Here is a 20,536-nt window from a genome sequence, read left to right as displayed (position 1 = left end):
CATGGAAATAGTCAGCACGGCCGACCACTGCAACTCTTACTGAAGATATGCAGTCAAACGTTTCAAATGACTTGCTCAGCGTCCTCATTTCTAATGCCTGCTTTTTGTTTTCATCTTTTCTCAGGCTCAGGAAAATAACTGAATGCTAGAAAGCAGTGATCCACAAACCGTTTAATACAGTGGGTTCTCCTTGCATTCAAGCTCGAAGAGCCTGGCCCGACCTCCCTAGCAACCCCTTAGAACACAGGACTTCTTGCCCCCCCCCTCCTCTGTCCAGCTGACACGTCTACTGGACTAGTCTATGCCTTGTTGACCAAGAGACCTTCAGAGAGCCCTTCATTCTGGACTGTTCTGGGGATACATTCCCAGAAACTCTCTGGCATGCCCTCGCTTTGCCCCATACATCTCATAGCGTTTCAGGGCAATTATCCGACATTACAGCACAGAAGTGCATGTTCCAATCCATGTAGTCCAACTAATAGAAAAAAGCATTACCCAGCCAGTGGCTTCAAACATCTTCAAGTCCAACGGATCTCCCTGTATTCTGCCATCAAGAACAATCAGCGAGTGGCAAGTGGCCATGGCACCAAGAAGCGGCCCCCACGGCAACGTGGTGCTGGCAGTCACCTGAAGAACATCCTGGAACCTGGATGAATAAAGACACACAATATTCTGAATAGTTCATCAAAGTTGAAACTTAGCTAGTAAACGGTGAAGTCAGATGAACTTTCTTTTAGGGAAATATTTAATTTGGACAGAGTGTTTCTACATGTAGACAAAAAGGCAGCACAAACCGGGCAACAGAAATGGTTTCTGAAAGTGCGAGAGTGGCAACATTCAAACAAGTATCTTACTCGCTTCCACGATAATATCCACACAACTAACCTTCCTGGTGGACCGCTCCACTTACTCGCTTCCACGATAACATCCACACAACTAACCTTCCTGGTGGACCGCTCCACTTACTCGCTTCCACGATAACATCCACACAACTAACCTTCCTGGTGGACCGCTCCACTTACTCGCTTCCACGATAACATCCACACAAGTAACCTTCCTGGTGGACCGCTCCTCTTGCTTCCATGATAACATCCACACAAGTAACCTTCCTGGTGGACCGCTCCTCTTGCTTCCATGATAACATCCACACAAGTAACCTTCCTGGTGAACCGCTCCTCTTGCTTCCATGATAACATCCACACAAGTAACCTTCCTGGTGAACCGCTCCTCTTGCTTCCATGATAACATCCACACAAGTAACCTTCCTGGTGAACCGCTCCTCTTGCTTCCATGATAACATCCACACAAGTAACCTTCCTGGTGGACCGCTCCTCTTATTCGCTTCCACGATAACATCCACACAAGTAACCTTCCCGGTGGACCGCTCCACTTACTCGCTTCCACGATAACATCCACACAAGTAACCTTCCTGATGGACTGCTCCTCTTACTCGATTCCATGGTAACTTTCACACAAGTAAGCTTCCCATTGGACCGCTCCTCCTATTCGCTTCCATGATAACATCCACACGAGTAGGCTTCCTGGTGGACTGCTCCTCTTACTCGCTTCCATGGTAACATTCACACAAGTAAGCTTTCCGGTGGACCGCTCCTCTTACTCGCTTCCATGGTAACATTCACACAAGTAAGCTTTCCGGTGGACCGCTCCTCTTACTCGCTTCCATGATAACATCCACACAAGTAGGCTTCCCGGTGGAATGTTCCTCTTACTCGCTTCCATGGTAACATTCACACAAGTAGGCTTCCCGGTGGACTGCTCCTCTTACTCGCTTTCATGGTAACATTCACGCAAGTAGGATTCCCGGTGGACTGCTCATCTTACTCGCTTCCACGATAACATCCACACAAGTAGGCTTCCCGGTGGACTGCTCATCTTACTCGCTTCCACGACAACATTCACACAAGTAAGCTTTCCGGTGGACCGCTCCTCTTACTTGCTTCCATGGTAACATTCACACAAGTAAGCTTTCCGGTGGACCGCTCCTCTTAATCGCTTCCATGGTAACATTCACACAAGTAGGCTTCCCGGTGGACTGCTCATCTTACTCGCTTCCACGACAACATTCACACAAGTAAGCTTTCCGGTGGACCGCTCCTCTTACTTGCTTCCATGGTAACATTCACACAAGTAAGCTTTCCGGTGGACCGCTCCTCTTAATCGCTTCCATGGTAACATTCACACAAGTAGGCTTCCCGGTGGACTGCTCATCTTACTCGCTTCCACGACAACATTCACACAAGTAAGCTTTCCGGTGGACCGCTCCTCTTACTTGCTTCCATGGTAACATTCACACAAGTAAGCTTTCCGGTGGACCGCTCCTCTTAATCGCTTCCATGGTAACATTCACACAAGTAGGCTTCCCAGTGGACTGCTCATCTTAATCGCTTCCATGATAACACCCACGCAAGTAGGCTTCCTGGTGGACTGCTCCTCTTACTCGCTTCCATGTTAACATTCACACGAGTAGGCTTCCCGGTGGATTGCTCATCTTACTCGCTTTCATGATTACATTCACACGAGTAAGCTTCCTGGTGGACTGCTCATCCTACTCGCTTCCATGATAACACCCACGCAAGTAGGCTTCCTGGTGGACTGCTCATCTTAATCGCTTCCATGATAACATTCACACGAGTAAGCTTCCTGGTGGACTGCTCATCCTACTCGCTTCCATGATAACACCCACGCAAGTAGGCTTCCTGGTGGACTGCTCATCTTAATCGCTTCCATGATAACATTCACACAAGTAGACTTCCCGGTGGACTGCTCATCTTACTCGCTTCCATGATAAAAAAAAGGGTTGGTCCACCTGTGAAATGTGATGTACAAATGACTGCATGCGCACCCACGAGGCAAACTAAGCATTTCTAGGACTCCAGAAGCTGACCTGTCAATGCTAAGGACATGCCGAGAACTGTACCTATTTAAATTGGCAAGCATGGAAAGTGTCCCAGGTGGAGCAGCCTCCCCTGGAGGTGGACCAACCTGAGGAGGAAGAGGAAGGACTTGTTTTATATCTACTATGACTGAAATGCAGGTGTCTAAAAGGCGTCAACCTAAGTGCATGGTCTGCATCTGCGACTCCCCGGTTCCTGTATTGACTGACACTGGGGCGTTGGTGAGTGTCATGGTGGAGGAACATTACAGTTGACAGACGCCCAACACTTGAAGGACATGCAAGTGCATATCTACACGTTTGGAGGGAAACACGTGCTGCCTCTCGAAGGTGTGTTCGTAGCGTCAGTTCAACACGACGACACAACCATAAAAAACAAATTCTTAGTCACCAAGGTAAGCAACGTGACGCTGCTAGGCTGTGCCGCTGCACATAGTCAATTTTGCCTCTGGTGTCTTTCTAGATGACATTTAGTCCCTTCTGGCCCATGTGAGAAACCTGAAGGTGTCTCACCTGCTAGTCCCCGGCAATCTGTCATTCAGGTGGCCAGGACACGGCCATCGCTATTGGATCCACTTCTTGGGGGTGGACCAGGGGGGAAGGATTACCTGGATGAGGGGTTTTCTTCAGAGAGTGGGAGACCGAAGGTTAAGATGCGGTACCCTCTTCCTTGTCATACCTTTTCCCCATCCTACCCTTTGGGAAATTTAGAAGCTCCAGCCCCCCCGCCCCCCCTTTCCCGACACAAGCACTTTCTTACACAGTGACAATGGACTAACACCAGAGCCGTTTACCTGACATGTCCCAACACAAGTGTCAGGAAATAGATAATAATCAGACACACCTGGCAGCCCTTTACCTTCCCCACAGTGATAGCCCTCTTATCATCATGGGTGATCTTAACTACTGGGCCAATGACCATCTTGACAAAATAGGACTCAGTATAGAGGACTCAATCACCTCTATTGGACTAACCCAATGGATTGAAACACCCACACAAAAGAGTGGACACACACTTGACTGGTTTATTTCACAAAATGCTCTTATTTGAGACATCTCGGTTACACCATGTATATGGTCTGATCACTCTCTTATCCAGGCAAAAATCTCACTACCAGGTCCTCCACACAAACTCAACACCAACCCGCGCCTGCGAAAACTAACTTGTAATTTGAAAAACATTACATCTCCTAAATTCTCATCCCTAGTAGCATCCAAGCTTCAACCTATAACTCACTTAGCGGACTCCTCTGCCACTTGACTCTCTCTATCAAACAAGCTGTGAATGAACTAGCACCTATGAAAATGAAATCCATCAAGTCTGAAACTACAAAAAACACTTGGTTCTCAGATGACATTGTTAGGGCTAGACAATACAAAAGGGCTCTGGATAGATCCTGGAGAAAGGGCCCTACCAACAACACACTAGATGCCTACAAAAAATCCACCCTGAATACAAGAAACTTATCACTAATGCCAAAGCCACGCATTACAATTAAAGAATTATAAATGTTAAATCCAATGTTGGTGAACTGTTTAAAATTCTATCTGATTTTCAGGACCAGCTTCCACCTTGCAGTAACTTAACTAAAGACTCCAAATGGTGTCAAGACATCCACGATCCTTTCCTTTAGAAAATTGACTCTCATAAAGACAAAATCAATAAAGCCCTTAGCAACGTAAAACAACCACTGCCCACAAAAATGCCAAGCACCTCAATAAAAATGAAGATAAAATACCCCAATTCTCCTTTTCCCACTATTCTGAAAAGGAAGTTCTCAAGGTCATACAAGATTTTAAATCTACTTCCTGCCCTGGTGACGAGTGTCCCATGAACATTTTCAAAGAATCGACTGACTTGCTAGTACCCTGGATCACCAAGTTGATAAACCTATCTTTTGACGAAGGTGTGGTACCAGATGTGTTAAAATCAGCTTGATAACACCCTTGCTGAAAAAAGAAAATTTAGACCCCACCAATAAGGATAATTATAGGCCAATAACCAACATGCCTTTTGTACTAAAGATACTGGACAAACTGTCCTACAAACAACTCCAAGCTCATGTTGAAGAACACAAGATCCTCGGCACTCGACAGTCGGGTGTTAGGGCTCAGCATGGTACTGAAACACAGTGGCGAGCATTGCTGAGAAGAATCAAGCTGCACTACTGATGCTTCCTGACCTCTCCGCAGCCTTTGATCTGGTAGATCACAGCTTACTAGTGACAAGGCTCGGAGAAGTCGCAAATTGTTCCTCGATGGCATCTAACTGGATTGCCTCCTTTCTGGGCCCTCGCATGGTTAGGGTTTGTGTAGGGAGTCATCACTCCACTCCTATCTCTCAAACCTGTGGTGTCCCACAAGGCTCCTGTCTGTCGCCAATGCTCTTCAACAAACAAACTTGGTGTTCAGAATACCAACTACGCAGACGACACACAGGTGGTCATGCAGCTTAGTGGTCAGTACAGAAATTATGTTGAGGCCATCAATAACGTCTACAAAGCCATCCAAGATTGGATGGCGTGTAACTCTCTAGCCTTAAACAACAATAAAACCAAGCTAATGATAGTATCCTCCAAGAACACCCAGAGCAAACTAGATACTGATTACTCCAACTTCCTTATTGCAGGCAACATCATCACAGCCCAGAGGAAGGTAAAAACTCTGGGAGTGGTCTTAGACGACGAATTATCCATGAAGCCGCATGTCTCCTACATCAGGTCTAGCTGCGGACTGATCAATAAGCGAATCAATTACATCCGTCCATTTCTAACAGCCGAAAACTGTGCTCTTCTATCCATGGCGTTGATAAACTCCAGACTGGACTATTGCAATAGCCCATTGTCTGGTAATACTGCTGCTAATATCCAACCCTTACAAGTGGCCCAGAACAATGCTGTGCGGATCATCTTCACTTAATCACGTCCCTCCCATATCTCCATCTTCAGGAAGAAGCTTCATTGGCTAACAGTCAAACATCGCATTACACATAAAATGCTCACTACGACACATAGATGCCTCTCTCTCTGCAGTCCCATCTACTTGTCTGAACGCATTAACATCAAGAGCAATGGAAGAAATCTTCGTTCATCCTCTGCCACAGTCCTTGCTTCCCCCAGATTTAAGACTGCAAAATCTGGAGCCACTACACTTGACGTTCAGGGCCCTCTACTTTGGAATGCTCTGCCGGCAGGGCTACGACAAATCAAAAACGACCTCCTATTTAAAAAAGCCATAAAAACCTACCTTTTAAACATGGAGTAATCCTTATGACCCCTTTCTGATCCTGCTTGCTCTCTTGTTGTCCTGTCTATGTCTCTGTTTTTTGTGCGCCCTGTGGCCTACAGGCATGCGACGCGGTATAAGAATTAAAATAAATAAATAAATAAAAGGCAGAGCACAAGAGCACACAATGAGCAAGGCCAACAGCACGAGGAAGCAGTTATTCCAGGACGGCAGTTCAAACAGAGATGAAAGGTGGCGAAAGCTGAAAGAATGACAAGGAAGGAAGTGCTCTTGCCCTTTTCAACCCAGACCCGCAAAGACTCTGGAAAAAGGAACTTAAGACCGGGATTTACAGCGGACGTGTGGAGGAGCAGATGTCAACAGTGCACGAGGGCGTACCACATTGAAAGCATAGGCAGGGAGCTATGCTGGCTACCATGGTACTGTCCTTGACTCCAGAAGCAAGAAAAGCCAATGGGTTCAGAACAGACGACGAGTCGGAGAAAGCCGATGGCAAACCAAACTGTGTTGAGCCAAAGCTTGCAATTGGCAACATTATGTGAATACAAGAAACTTGTTAACAAAGAACTTGGGTGTATGTGAACTTTTGGGAAAGCCCAGAGAAGGGCCAGATGCAGAGTGGTCATGTGCCGCAGGAGTGCTCATTCGAAGGACTCTCGCTGGCCCCTTTTGTTTCGGTGTTGAAACTGCAAGTACCATAAGGCCCTAGGAAGGGACGGCGTGAGGTGTCCGAGTGGTCCTACAAGGGTCAGGTCAAATCCCTTGTACAACTGAAAGTCTATGACCCATTGCCGAGAGCTAAGGGAAGGGAACCCCGGTTTCTGAAGAGATGAAGCAAATCAGGAAGGATGGCTATGTGATCCTGACAGAGCGATGCCAAGGGAAAAGCTAATAGAAGTAAATCCGGCATCGTGATAGTATTGATATTCAGAGTAAAAGGCCGTAGTGAACCCGACAGAGGGAGGCCCACGATGCATGAAGGATCCGAGCCTGGCAGAGGGAGATCGAAGGGGCGAAAAGCAATCGCCCAAGGTACAAGACCACTGCAGGAACTTTTGTTTGTTGTTTTTTTTGATCCAGCAGACCTTCTAAGGCAAGAGACTTTGCTGAAAAGAGACTTGGCCCCTGAAGGTTCTACTATCGATGAACGGAATTGCAAACTTTGTGCTGGAGAGGCCCAGGAGTGTGCTCTGCTCAGGAGTTCCGCCTTGTCCCGTGCTTAAAACGTGGGGAAGGGAGACCCCCGGCCATACCATCCTGACATCATTTTGTGAACACCACTTTCTTTTCTACAGAACATTATCCCACACACTTTTGTAATTTAGCGCAAGGATTGGAAATAGGTTTTTAGCATAGGCCCTTTTTATTTGACAAGATGCCACTAGGACTGCCTTATTATTATTTGATGGTCGTAACCTGCTCCCATTTTAGATTTAGGTTTAGAGTAGGCGTTTTTCTCACCAATTATACAGTTTAATAAACACCCTTGAACTGTGATAACTTTTGTCTGTCTTTACTGTTGCCACCATGAATTCCTTACACCCGGTAATTGGGTATATTCACAGGTGTTGGGAAGCTCACTGGTGACCCGATCCGCCTTCACATCAGCTCCACAGTCCAGACAATTACGCTGAAGCCCAGACGGGTGCCATTCCACTTGTGGGAGAAAGTCAGGAAGAACTGGACAATCTGGTGAAGATGGATATAATGGAGGAAGTGAAAGAGCCAACCCCATGGGTCTCTCCAATTGTGTTCGCCAGAAAGCCCAATCAACCAGAATCAATACTCATCTGTGTTGTGTAGGAGAGGCATAGTATCACAAGTATGACACTGACACATTGGTACAATTTGTAAAACCTTTATGGAAATGGTTGGGGTAACCCCTAGTCTGCCCTATAACTAAGATGGAGTAGTCTCGACCATCAAATAATCAATAACGCAGTCCTAGTGGAGTCTGTCAAATCAAAATGGCCTAGGATAACAAAACCTAATGCGTGCCCTATTTTTTGTACAGAAAAGTGAATAAAGGAGAAATGTATGCAAAATGAAAGATCAGTGTTCAAATGAATTAAATGTGGTTGAACCAACTGTCCTCCCCACGTTAAGACCTCATGGAGTAAGGCGTTCCTGTAGGCAGGGTGAGACACTCTGGCTTGCCTTCCAACGCAAATACAGTTCTGGAACGTGGATCGAGGCCCGTCTGGCCTTCCACATTTTAAGTTTCTTTTCTCGACTTCCAAAAATAATGTTTCAACCAAAACATTCACAAAGGTACCCTGTGCCGGGTTCAGACCTTTAACCACACAGTTCTCGTAGGTCCCCCTCTCCCGGGCTCAGACCTCTCACGATAAAGTTCAGCACAAACTTGCAGGGAGGGCTTCCCTTCCCCAAGATTACTTCACTTCGGGTCTCCCTCTGTCGGGCTCAGTCGACATTCGAATGTCAAAGGCTTTCGAATGTGCGTTGCTAACTTTTTCAGACAAATGCAAGACCACTTCAACTCAAAATGTATAGTTCAACTTTTACTTTCCCCTTTCTAGGAGTTAAACTTTTCCACATCACTTTTGCTGTATATTCTTGCTTCAAACAATGTTCCTTTCACTGAGATTTTCGAGTGGGCTACTTCCTTCCGCCAGACCACTCTGTTACTTAGTATCGCTGAACTCGCAGCTCCCTTTTACTTCAAAGTTCATTCATAGGTCTGACTTTCCTCGCATCTCATTCAAACGTGTGCAGCCTTCCCTTGTGATAAAAAGTTGCTATTTCAAACTTCAACATACCGGAGAGAATGCATAAAAGAGGGATGTCGGAGAGTGCAGAATGTTGGAGGTGTTCATGTGAAATTGGTACACTGGAACATCTACTATGGGATTGTAGGCTGGTGAGGCTGTTCAGGGGTGAGATTGGACGTATATGTGACAAAGTGACTGTTGGTCTCCCGGTCTTGGATTTTAGTGTGATCATATTGGGGAGTGATGAGTCTTTGGATGATCTCATTAGGAGTGAGAAGAAGTGGTTGTTCAGAGGGGCAATGACTGGTAAACGAATTATCTTAAGGAACTGGAAGAATGCTTTGACATTGAATGTTGAGACGTGGTTGTCTGAGGTGCATGAATTGGCAAATATGGAGAGAGTGATGTATAGGAGACTTGGTAAATTGGCTTTGTTTGAAAAAATATGGGCTAGATGTTTGCAGCTATTCTAACATTGTGGTGCTGGGTGGGGGGTGATTGAGAGATTTGTTTGATTTATTGGGGGTTTGCGGTGTTGTATATCTCACTCTGTACATTGAACTGTGTAAAATGCTGTGCTTTTCTTGTATTGTTTACCATGTTTTATTTGTTGTACATTGATTGTCTTGGGTTTTTGTTGTACATGTTGTGTAAATAAAGTTTCAAAAAAAAACCACACCGGTCTTTCTGGTCGCTTGCCAACTTACTGGCTGTGTGCGTTTCTTCTTTACTTTACGATTTCCAATTCCCAAGTCAAGGTAAGTACCACAGGCTTGCCTCACCTTCCCAACTCTGCTGTTCACCATGGAAGGTCGCTAGAAACACAATGCAGTTTTCACTTGTGGGATCTGGCCATCTCTGTGTGTCTCTTGCAGCCTGTTGGAGGCAACAACCGCCAGTAGGGAACTCTGTGGTTGTCTGACCCGCTGCTTTCGCCCCTTGGTCCATCGGTCTGCTCCAATAGGTTTGCCTTCATCCTAGAAGCCCTTCTCATTCTCGTGTTTCGCCTTGCTCAGAGTGTGTCTTTACTTTCTGCCTTTTATTCGTGCAGGGAGAGCTAATTGGTATCAGGAGTATGCACTTAGAATTAAGTGTCTGAGTTTGCCTGACCCGATTTGCGGGACATAGCCAGTATGATGTTTGAAAGTTAATGTTGTTACTCTCAGTCACCCTCTTCCCTGGCCCAGTGTTTGTGTAAAAAGGGGGTGGGGGGAGCTGGAACCTCGGAGCATCCTAAAATAAAGGATGGGTTGGATAGAAAATAGGGGGGGAATACTGCATCTAGCCATCGGCTGTAGAAGGGGCAGCACCTGCCTAGATACTATAGGGGACGTGCCAGGAGACAGAATTATTGGGTAGCCATCACCCATATAGGCAGCACTCATTCTGTCAGGAGACAGAATTATTGGGTAGCCATCACCCATATAGGCAGCACTCATTCTAATGTTCCTGTAAGGACCATTGCCATACACTTCCAAGTACCTTACCTGTGCACAGTAGCGCATTGTAGTACATGTACAATACAATGCCCTTTGCCGGGTATGGGTCTGTAGCGCAGCATATGCTTTGGAAAGGTTATTTTACAGCTCTGCTGCCCTACAGGAGTGCCCCTCTTGTTGCCCGCAGCAGATGTGCCAAATGCTGTACATGAAATTACCCAACGTCATTCTTTCAAAGGCGGTAGACAGTCCACTGCTCCTTTGTCCTTTGATTTCAGTTGTCGTCACATGCATTACACACACTTTATGTTACACCATTACTGTTAGCGGCACCATTCACGGATATACATACATTGTGCAATAGAAGAATGCCAACCACGGCTTCTTTATGTATGCCACAAAGGCATTCCTTCTGTGCAACCCATGCACATACCGTGCTTTTCTGACCACCAGTAAGATTGTTTGCACTCTGCATATTCTGCTGTTTCCTTACTTGCCTTGACATGCACTAGTATGTGCGTGCAGAATGTGCACCAGCTTTGCAATTTTGCAGCCTTACTACAAACTGTCCCACTTGCAGTTACATGTTTTCTTCAACTGTATAACCGGCACGCGACCTGTTCATACTTACCGCCACACTGCTCAGTGCACACACAATGTATCAGTTTCACGGGTCATGGAAAGGGAAGCAGCAGATAAATCTAAGTAATGGCACATTTAACAAGTCCACGTCACAGTGCAGGTTGCTGTTCTTTGTTTAGCAGTGGCCGTTATACAGTTAGGAGTACTTTAGCCAACATTGCTAAGTTTGCAGAGCCTCCCACGAAGTGGACAGCAATACTTTAAATGCGGTAGCCTATTGCATGAATACATAGAGCTGGCGACAGTGGCGGTGTTATCAGCATACAGTGCATGACCTATGCATGGGTCTAGGTGTGGAACGTACACACATGTGCTTCCACAACTACTTCAAAAGTGCATTTGAACATGCAGACATGCAGACACTAATAGAGTCCTACGCATACTTGCCGTGTAATTGCACATACGCCAACCAGGTGAAGTCTTTATGTGTTACTAAAAACCTTTTGCCTTTACTGGAAAAACTACCCTACAGCAACATTATTCTTAAAGTGCCCTATTAGAAACCTATGAAATTCACTAACAAAAAACGTTGTTAAAGGGACGTTATGGTTCTTCTTCCAAAATACCATCTGCGGGGGCCCTGGCCGAGCTTAAAGGTGCCATTTACATAAGTGACGATATCAAGGTGTTTGCAAAGTCAGAGCAAGACCACTTGGATAGACTGGGAAATATCCTGAAGCGTATCCAACAGGTAGGGCTAACCCTGCACATGGACAAGTGTGCTTTCCTGCAGAAGAGAATTGAGTTCTTCAGGTTTATGTTCCAAGAAGGGGGAATTTCACTGGATCCTGTGAAAGTGAAGGACAGCAGGGCTCCCATGAATGTGTCCGAGGTGCGTAGCTTCCTCAGGATGGTCACATACTGCAGCAGGTTCATATGAAACTTGGCCACCAGGTCTGAGCTCCTCCAAAACCTCACCAAGAAAGACTGCGCATAGAAGTGGACAGCCCTGGAACAGAGTGCTTTCGAGGACACTAAGAGCACACATAGCGCTGATGATACCATGGCCTTTTACAATCTGGGAAAAAGGTCATAGATCATCATGGACGCCAGGCCTTTTGGTCTTGGAGCAGTACGGATGCAGCCGGAAATTGGCGGAACTGATTGCCCAGTGGCGTTTCCAAGCAGAGCCCTGTCTACGACAGAACAGAGATACTCACAAATAGAATGGGGTGCTCTGGCTGTGCTGTGGGGCTGCAAGCACTTCCATCTCTACATGTACAGAAAGTCTGTGCCTGTCATCACAGATCACAAGCCCCTGATCCCGATAATGATCAGCTCATCCTCCAAACCACTGGCTCACATCGAGAAGTGGATGCTCGCCCAGCAAGAGTATGACATTCAGCTTGTATTCCGCCTGGAGAACGCCAATGCGGCAGACTATGTATCTCACCACCCTGTGAAAGGGGAGCAGCAGGAGCTGGGCCACGAGGAAGGGGAGACAGAAGAATTGTTCTGCATCCTGGTGACGACCACGATACCCTTCTCCATGGCCATTGACAACATAAGAGAGGCTTTGGTGGGCGATGAATGCTTCCGAATACTGCAGGCTGCTGGAATCTGCAGAGAATGGAAGAGGTTCCTTGAAAAACTGGACTGGCGCGGACGGGAGGCAAGTTAGGAGCTTTAACAGATGTGCCGCATACAGACAAAACTCCCATTTATGGACGATGGGCTGGTCCTTAGAGGATCGAAATTATTGTCATCCCGCAACTTGGTGCCACTTGTGTTGGAGTTTGCTCACAAAGGTTATCAGGGTGCAGTCAAAACCAAAGAGCGACTTAGGCTGAAAGTGTGGTTCCTGTGCCCCGAAGAAAAAGTGGAGGAATGAATCCGCAACTGTGTGGTGCCAAGCAGCAATGCCCCACCAGAAAGAACCCTGCCTTGAATCAATGGGCCAGAGTAGCCTGCAGTGGGAGGTTGTACACGTGGATTTTGGGTCCACATGCTGCAACATGCACTTCCTAGTTCTAGTGGACCAGTGGTCGCGATACCCAGAGGTGGAGATCACTTCACTGGAGGATGTGGTGCCTGCATTGGAGAAAATATTGGCCACCCATGGCCTCCCTGCTGAGCTATGCATGGACAATGCACCACCTTTCCAAAGTGGGGTTTTCTCTGAGTGCCTGCATACCCCTGGATTGAAACACCAGAAGGTGACACCAGTGTGGGCCAGAGCAAATTGTGAAGCGAAAAGACTGATGCACACTCTCAATATGATGTTTCTAATTGTGGACGGACAAGGGGAGTGCGAACAAAGGGCCCTGTCTCAATTCTTGTCAGAGTACCGCACCACACCCACTGCTCAACTGGGGTATCGCAAGAGAAGCACTCTTCCTGCGTTTACCAAGAGGGCTGTTGCCAGAGCATTCACCTCGCAGCCCAGGGGTGATTGATGATAAAGCAGTGTTTGAAAGAAGGAGAAGAGCAAATGAGAGAGAACGACAGGTGGAGGCTGAGAGAGCAGCATCTGGAAGTAGGGGATAGACACCCAAAGAGAAATATGTCTCTCATGAGCCTACTCCGTTCAGAGTAGTAGACACAAAAGGCTCAGCGATCATAGTTTCTGATGGCCAGGCAACAGTGATGAGGAATTCCAGGTTAATACGATCGCCAGAGTCCAGCCGAGAGGTCAGGAGGCTGTCAGGGAGTCCTCCATGATGGCCAGGACTGGTTAGCAACAGGTCAGATCAGGGAAACTGTTGTCTAGCAGTGATGAAGACGACCTGACGGATCAAGGGGGAGGTGCAGCCATGGGCAAAGAAGGTCCCAGCGGGAAGAGATACAATCCCATGCGGGAGCGCCGCCAGCAGCCAAGCTACCTGAAAGACTTTCAAGTAGGTCTCCCCTGACCCGAGCGAGGTACCAGTTTATATTGTTGATCAAGAATCTTTTGTTTTGCACCTGCTGGGATTGTGTGGACATTATATATTCGGTTTTGTTTCAATTATGAAAAAGGAGGAGTGTGGTGTGTGCTCCTTGAATGAAGCCATGACGTACTACGTCACAGCGTGTGGTAAATAAAAGGGGCAGTCCCGTGTCAAAAGGTATTCGTGAGCTCAGTGCCCCAGACCTGGCCTCTGTGTCTCTTTGTTCGTCGGGCAGGCCTCACCCGGATGTGGCTCTCCCCAACATAATACTACTGAACATAGAAATCTGGAGAAAATCTACACAAGTGGGCGACATTCACGCTTGCCCCAAAACTCACTCCTCAAGGCCATGCGTTGTTCAACTTCCAGGATATACGTTTTAAGTTAGTACGCAGCGACCATTGAATTAGCCAAGTAGTGGTATATAAATCTGAAGCTGGTGTCCGGACAGGGTCAGACCGGCCAATAGGGCAATGCCCGAACCAAAAACAGAACATGCTAGTGTGGGCCAGTTGTGTTGGTCAAAGCAGGCCACCTATTGGCCAATGTGGGTCAGTGTTGTTAAAAAAATATTCTTTAAAATGCGCAATTTGCATCACATTTTAGCCCTTGGGTACTACTTAAACAGTCTGTCACAAAGGTTTGAAACTGTGGGCAACTTTTTCATTGGTGCACGAGACAATTTTACGCGCCAGTCCGACCAGGTTTCCTGACCGTTATTAATTTGTTTCCTTAAAGTGGTTGCATTTAATAAAATCTGCTGCCAATGAGGGTACAGTCCATCAAGAATGCACGCTTGCCAAGGTGGGTGGTGCCCGTTTGGTATCATATGGGTGTAGGGGGGGAGGGGGTTAATGGTTCCCTCTGGAATACCAAATACTGCAATTTTCAGCACATCGTATTTATCCCCATGTATTTTTGTAAATAACTGTCCACATTGTAATTCTTGCATTGCTTTTTTTTTAAAGTCATGAATGTATCTGTGTTATTCCCAATAAATTAGCGAGAAAGTAACATCAGCAAGCTCTTGTGCTTGAAAGTATGATTACATATCCAGGGTATTTAGGTTAAGGGGTAATGTGTTAAACCGATTTCTTCCGCATAATGTGCGTGTGCTTTATCAATTATTTCGTGCCTGGAGTCCGAAGCATTTTAACTCTTTCACATCCTTCATTGATTAGAATTAACTTAGGGGAGATTCGCAACTGAAACAAAGAGGAAACTGAAGGGTGAATCCATTCCTTATTAAAGAAATAACAAAAGGCACCAGGCTTTGGTTTAAGATGCACGAAGGGAGTGCCTCATGCCAGACTGGGGTACATCTAACCTTGGTGGTGGAAATTAAGATGATTGACAGTAAGAAAAAGATACAACACAAGGACTTTGATTAACCCAAACCGACTCCACCGAGGGACGAGTGGCAAAACCCCACTATGGAGAGAAAGGTCAGTATCAGAACTGGTTAAACAAGGAGGTAGAACATAAATTAGAAGAAAGGTCCTTTCCCTGTACAGCTCTCCCCAAAAAAGGTATAATGAGGGAAGAAAGGTGGGAGGATTCACAGTCCCACAGTCCGACAAGTGATAAAGACAGGTAGAGAATAATACGGAAAAGAGAGAGAACCCAGATTACGCCCAAGTGGAGATGGGACAGGAGGAGTCTGGCAAAATGTTCATGAAATATTGGTAAAGTTTATACCATGACACTTTCCACTGAAAATGATGGTGCAAACTGAAGCCACACTTTGGTTATTCATCCTTGGAGCCAAAGGATGACCAAAGTCTTTGAAAAGGGGTAGGCACCATTACCTCCCATGTAAGGGAGAGGGCAACTAAGTGGGGGAAACTGAACGAAATCAACAGAGGGAGCTGAAAGTGCCAAGACAGCAAAGTCAATTCCCTAAACTAAATGACAGGTTCCTGGGGCCACTGCACCCAGGATAGTCCCCTCCAGGACACCCACAGTACCAGGCTCTTGTAAAGTGCCCCAAGACACATTGGCCTTTGATTTAGTCATTAGCCTGGACCTTGTCAGATGGTCCAAGCGTTGCATCGTCTTCTGGAAGGGGATGGTCTGGAACACTGTTATGGGGCACGCCCTGCATCATTCCCCTCTTGCACTAATATTCTTGAGTTAGTTTACAGGGGTAAGATCTGGGGCATCCTCACTTGGCCTCGAAGTGGATCCTTCTCCCCCTCCCTGTATCCACCCAGAAGGTTGCAAAGGTCTTCAGTTGGGCAGGTGGGTTTGCAGTTGCTACCAGTATATGGGCTTGAGCCCCAGCTTGCTCTTAGTTCCAGGACTCCTCCTGTTAAAGTCTGGATCCCGACAGCCTTTGAGCCCGGGTTCCTAGCAGGCTATTGAGTCTAGCCTTTCTCATCCGCCTGTCATGTTCTGTAGTGTGGTTCACTTGCCTCAGCCCCCTCATGAATCTGTCTTGACCAATGGCGGTTCAAACCCTGGCTCTCCTTTTTCCTCCTCCTCCTCTTCCTGCTCCCAAATCTCAATCCGGGACACCACCCTCAGCTTCTCACAGTCAGGAGGCTTGTGCAGCTTTTATTATTTAGGCTCTACTCTCTCTTGGGCAAATAAACCATTCCCGTTGCAAACTATTCCTATGCTAATTGTGTATAGAGTACAAATCATCTACAAAACGTCTACTAAGTGTGTACTAATCATGCCTTCATTGGTTACTAATTATATACTATTTGATTTTAATAATCTATATGGGTTAATTAATAATGTAATAATCAGCTACTGATTGCCTAATGATCATGAGCTATTCATCTACTAACCATCTAGTTTGGCTTCACTAACAATATACTAAACGTGTATGATTCGACTATTCATCTAGTAGGGTATGATATATGATATGATATTTTATTTATACACAAGTGTTTTAGAGCGCGATAAGGCAAGGGAGGGGAACAGGGGAGAACAAAACAAGTATCTTACTAGGCCCAGTGACATTGAGAACGCGCAAGTGCATGGGAGAGAGAAGGGGGAAAGTGCAAGGGCCAGGGGAGGAGTGGAAAGTGCTGAACATGTGATAAAAACAACAAATAGTGCAGCCAGCAGGTGGCAAGTGCAAGGTTAAAGCACAAACAAGGGGTGTCTAATAAGTGCAGGGAAGGGGCCTGTAGGGTTGCAGATACAGACCCACGTGCAAGGGTTGCCAGGAGGCAGTGCAGGGGTGCAACTCGGCGGGCAGGGACCTGGGCCTGAAAATCAGAGGAGGAGCAGGTGCCCAGTGCTGAAGCAGACGGATCAGCAGGGGAGAGGAAGAGCAAAGGCAGAAGCAAAGAGGAAGGTCTTGAGGTGCTTCCGGAACCGAAGATGGCTCTTCTCAAGTTTCAGAGAGGCAGGGAGGCTTTTCCAGAGGGAGGCCCCAGCCGATTAAAGAGATCTACCCCCACCTCATTGCTTGGAGAAGCAACTGACCCTGAGGGAATTGGAGATGGCGGAGTGAAGAGCTCGGTGAGGAAGGTATTTAAGGAGGGAGAGGTGAAGTTATTGTGGATCCAGGCCCCAGAAAGCCTTGTGGACAATGCAAAGGGTCTTGAATTTAATCCCTGCAGCCACTGGGAGCCAATGAAAAGATTTCAGGGCTGGAGAGATACAATCCCAGGGCTTGAGGCCAAGGAAAAGTCTTGCAGTCCTGTTCTGGATGAGTTGCAGAGGGTGGAGAGTAGAAGCAGGCAGATTTAGAAAGAGGCTGTTGCAGTAGTCCAGCCTAGTGCGAACCAGAGCTCTAGAGACAGTGAGCTTCTGGGGGAAGGGGAGGAAAGGAAGAATACCTCTGAGGAGGTGCAGTTGGTAGTTTGACTTCTTAGAGATTTCAGAGATGTGAGGAGAAATGGAGAGTGTGGGGTCGAAGATGGCCCATAGGTTCTTAGTCTCATGGGTGGGAGCAGGAAGAGGGCCAAGGGAGACTGGCCAGTGAGTGACAAGAAAGGAGGGTGCAGGTGTGCTGATGAGGAGAATCCCAGTCTTACAGTCTTACTGGCATTAAGGCAGAGATCATTGGCGGTACACCACTCCTGGATAGCAGACAGACAGTCAGAGATGAGAGGATAAGAGGTGGAATAGGGAAGCCTGAAAACGAGTTGAGTGTCATCCGCATAGCACTGAAAGTTGGAGCAGAGAGCGGCAATGCGGTGGGCAAGAGGTGCCAGGTATTGGTTGAAGAGCCAGTGAGAGAGGTTAGACCCCTGGGGAACACCACAGGTAGAGAGTGAGTGAGATAGAGGAAAGGAAGGAACCAAGTTGGACCTGGGAAGGTGGATCAGAGAGGAAAGAGGTCATCCAGGCCAGGGCTTGATCGGGTTTACTAACAATCTACTAAACGTCTACGATTTGACTAATCAGCTAATATGGCTTTACTAACAATCTACTAAACTTGTACGATTCGATTAATCATATAATATGGGTTTACTAATTGTCTGAGTGCCAGATAAATAACCATTTCCTGCCTCTCACGTCACAGTTTTCGTAAATTGTTAATTTATTGATATTGTTCAACACACAAAAGGGTGGCTGTACGCGAGCATGGAGACCCTACACAAATCTGCAAAATGAATGAATAAAGAAATAACAGTAGTGGTGAAAACGTAGCAAGTCCATCAGAAATAGTCTAAAATGTCTCCTTATGTTCCCGGGCCAGAAAGGCCTGCCACAGAACACACTCCTGGATGATCCCATGTCCTCTAGGCCTCCACAATACTTATGAAGCCGCAAGACTACGAAAGGCGAACCATCCGCACCATGCCTTCCTGTGTGTATCCAGTAACAGGATTCTTTTGGTATTTATCATATATTTCATGTAACAAGATAAAGATTAATCTTTGAAAGAGACTTACCTGTTTCCGCCCGAAGGAACGATACCCCACAAATCCAGCCCATCCTCTGTCAGGGTCCCGGTCTAGAACCAAAGAGACATCAGAATGAGTTTGCCCCTTTAAAGGGCTGATATGGAAAACAGCAAGACATCTTTCAGGTCAGTGACTGATGAAAGCACACTCTCAAGTGAGACCAGAGGGTGGAGGAACAGACACCATCCAAGAGGGGGTAGGGAAACAAAGAAACGCCCCTGAGTGGGGAGAAAAAAAGTACACGCCAGAGCGAGGAATAAAGTATAAAAGAACCCCAGAGTGCAGAAGTACAGAAAGCAAGCCAGAAAGGGAAGTCAAATAGAGAAGAGCGCCAGAGGGGAGAGAAAGAGTAAATAACTCAGTGGAAAGAAGAAAACCAGAGAGCAGGGAGATAAAGCTCCAGAGCAGGGAGAGAAAGCCCGGAGAAGGGAGAGAAAGCCCCATAGCAAGGAGAGAAAGCCCAGGAGCAGAGAGAGAAAGCCCCAGGGAGCAGGGAGAGAAAGCCCCAGAGAGCAGGGAGAGAAAGCCCCAGAGAGCAGGGAGAGAAAGCCCCAGAGAGCAGGGAGAGAAAGCCCCAGAGCAGGGAGAGAAAGCTCCAGAGCAGGGAGAGAAAGCCCCACAGAGGAGGGAGAGAAAGCCCCGTAGCAGGGAGAGAAAGCCCCAGAGAGCAGGGAGAGAAAGTGTCACAACGAAACCTCTGCGATGTCTTTGGGTACCTCCGTCCCCAAGCAACAGCGAAGGAAAGAATAATATACTCCTTCACCAGTTATTGAGGCCACAGGTGCAAAGGGTCAGGAACACGGGTACCAAGTGCTGTAAGGGAAGAGCAGGTAAGTGTGAGTATAAAGCAATAACCTGGGGATGACCAATAATCAAGAAAATGGAGTGGGACCTACCTACCATGGGAGAGGAACCAGGATGGGGAGGTATCCGGGGGCGCTGGGGCCAGACCCCCTTTACTTGGGGCTTGACGTGGTGCTTAGCTGAAGTCCAAAACAACCTCGAGCCAAAGGGGAGTTCCAGAAGCAGCTCCAAAATGTCCAAAGCAAGAAGTGTCCAAGATCCGAGGAAGACAAAATTCTAAAGTTCCAGAAGCCAAGTCCGAAATCCGTAGGAAGCAGGTCCAATGGTGCAAGCCAGAAAGTCCAAAATCCACAAGGCAAAGTCCGGGCAACCAAATCCAAGGAGCAGGCAAGACAGTCCACAATCACCAGAAACCAGTGTCCAAAAAGCCGGAAGGTCAAGATCCAGGAAAAACACAACGCCACTCAAAATGCTGAAAACAGCTGAGAAGCGCGGAAGCTCGGCTTCAGTGTGCCTTTGAGCCGATGCTTGGGTCACGTGATTGCTTCCTCATTGGGTCACGTGAGTGGCGTCGCGTATCACGTGACCCTTGCAACCGGGAAGCGGCAACAGGATTGGCTGGGCGGGCCGCCCCTTCAGCATCACGTGAGCGATGCCCACGTGACCAGGAAGCCGGGGTGGTGAAGACCGATCCCCCCCAGCGCCGTCGCAGCCACAGTGTCCATGACGCTGCGCGCCGCCTCCCCCATGCAGGGACCCCGGTGCTACGGCTTCTGAAGGGGTGCGCCCGGGAAGGACCACCGCCGCAGGTAGGGTGTCGCTGGGAGGCAGGCGGTGTTATGCGCTTGGAGGTGGGTGGTGTTGTGCGACTTGTGACAGAACCCCCACCCAAGGGCCCACGTCCACGTGGGCAGGACGGATGCTCCCGATGGAATCGTGACACTAAAAGGGGGGCGTGAACATTAGATGTAGGCTCCCATGACCTCTCTTCCGGGCTGAAGCCGGCCCAATCGATCAG

The 20,536-nt window shown here is 47.4% G+C and overlaps 1 protein-coding gene across 1 annotated transcript in view; it reads right to left on the bottom strand.

Annotated features, from left to right (window-relative positions):
* The window catches only part of LOC138491098 (probable cation-transporting ATPase 13A4), a 1,104,196-nt gene that overhangs the window by 435,934 nt on the left and 647,726 nt on the right, over window positions 1–20,536 (bottom strand). The window contains exons 13-14 of the mRNA XM_069617413.1: window positions 18,703–18,764; window positions 496–646 (exon numbers count right to left, since the gene is read on the bottom strand). Of these exons, the coding sequence (XP_069473514.1) occupies window positions 496–646; window positions 18,703–18,764 (213 nt within the window). The remainder of the gene's footprint in view (window positions 1–495; window positions 647–18,702; window positions 18,765–20,536) is intronic.

The sequence above is a fragment of the Ambystoma mexicanum genome, chromosome 10, assembly GCF_040938575.1.
Source record: "Ambystoma mexicanum isolate Mex_15411 chromosome 10, UKY_AmexF1_1, whole genome shotgun sequence".
Classification (NCBI taxonomy): Eukaryota; Metazoa; Chordata; class Amphibia; order Caudata; family Ambystomatidae; genus Ambystoma; species Ambystoma mexicanum.
The sequence above is the reverse complement of the archived record's forward strand: the minus strand, read 5'-3'. Positions and strand labels throughout refer to the sequence as shown.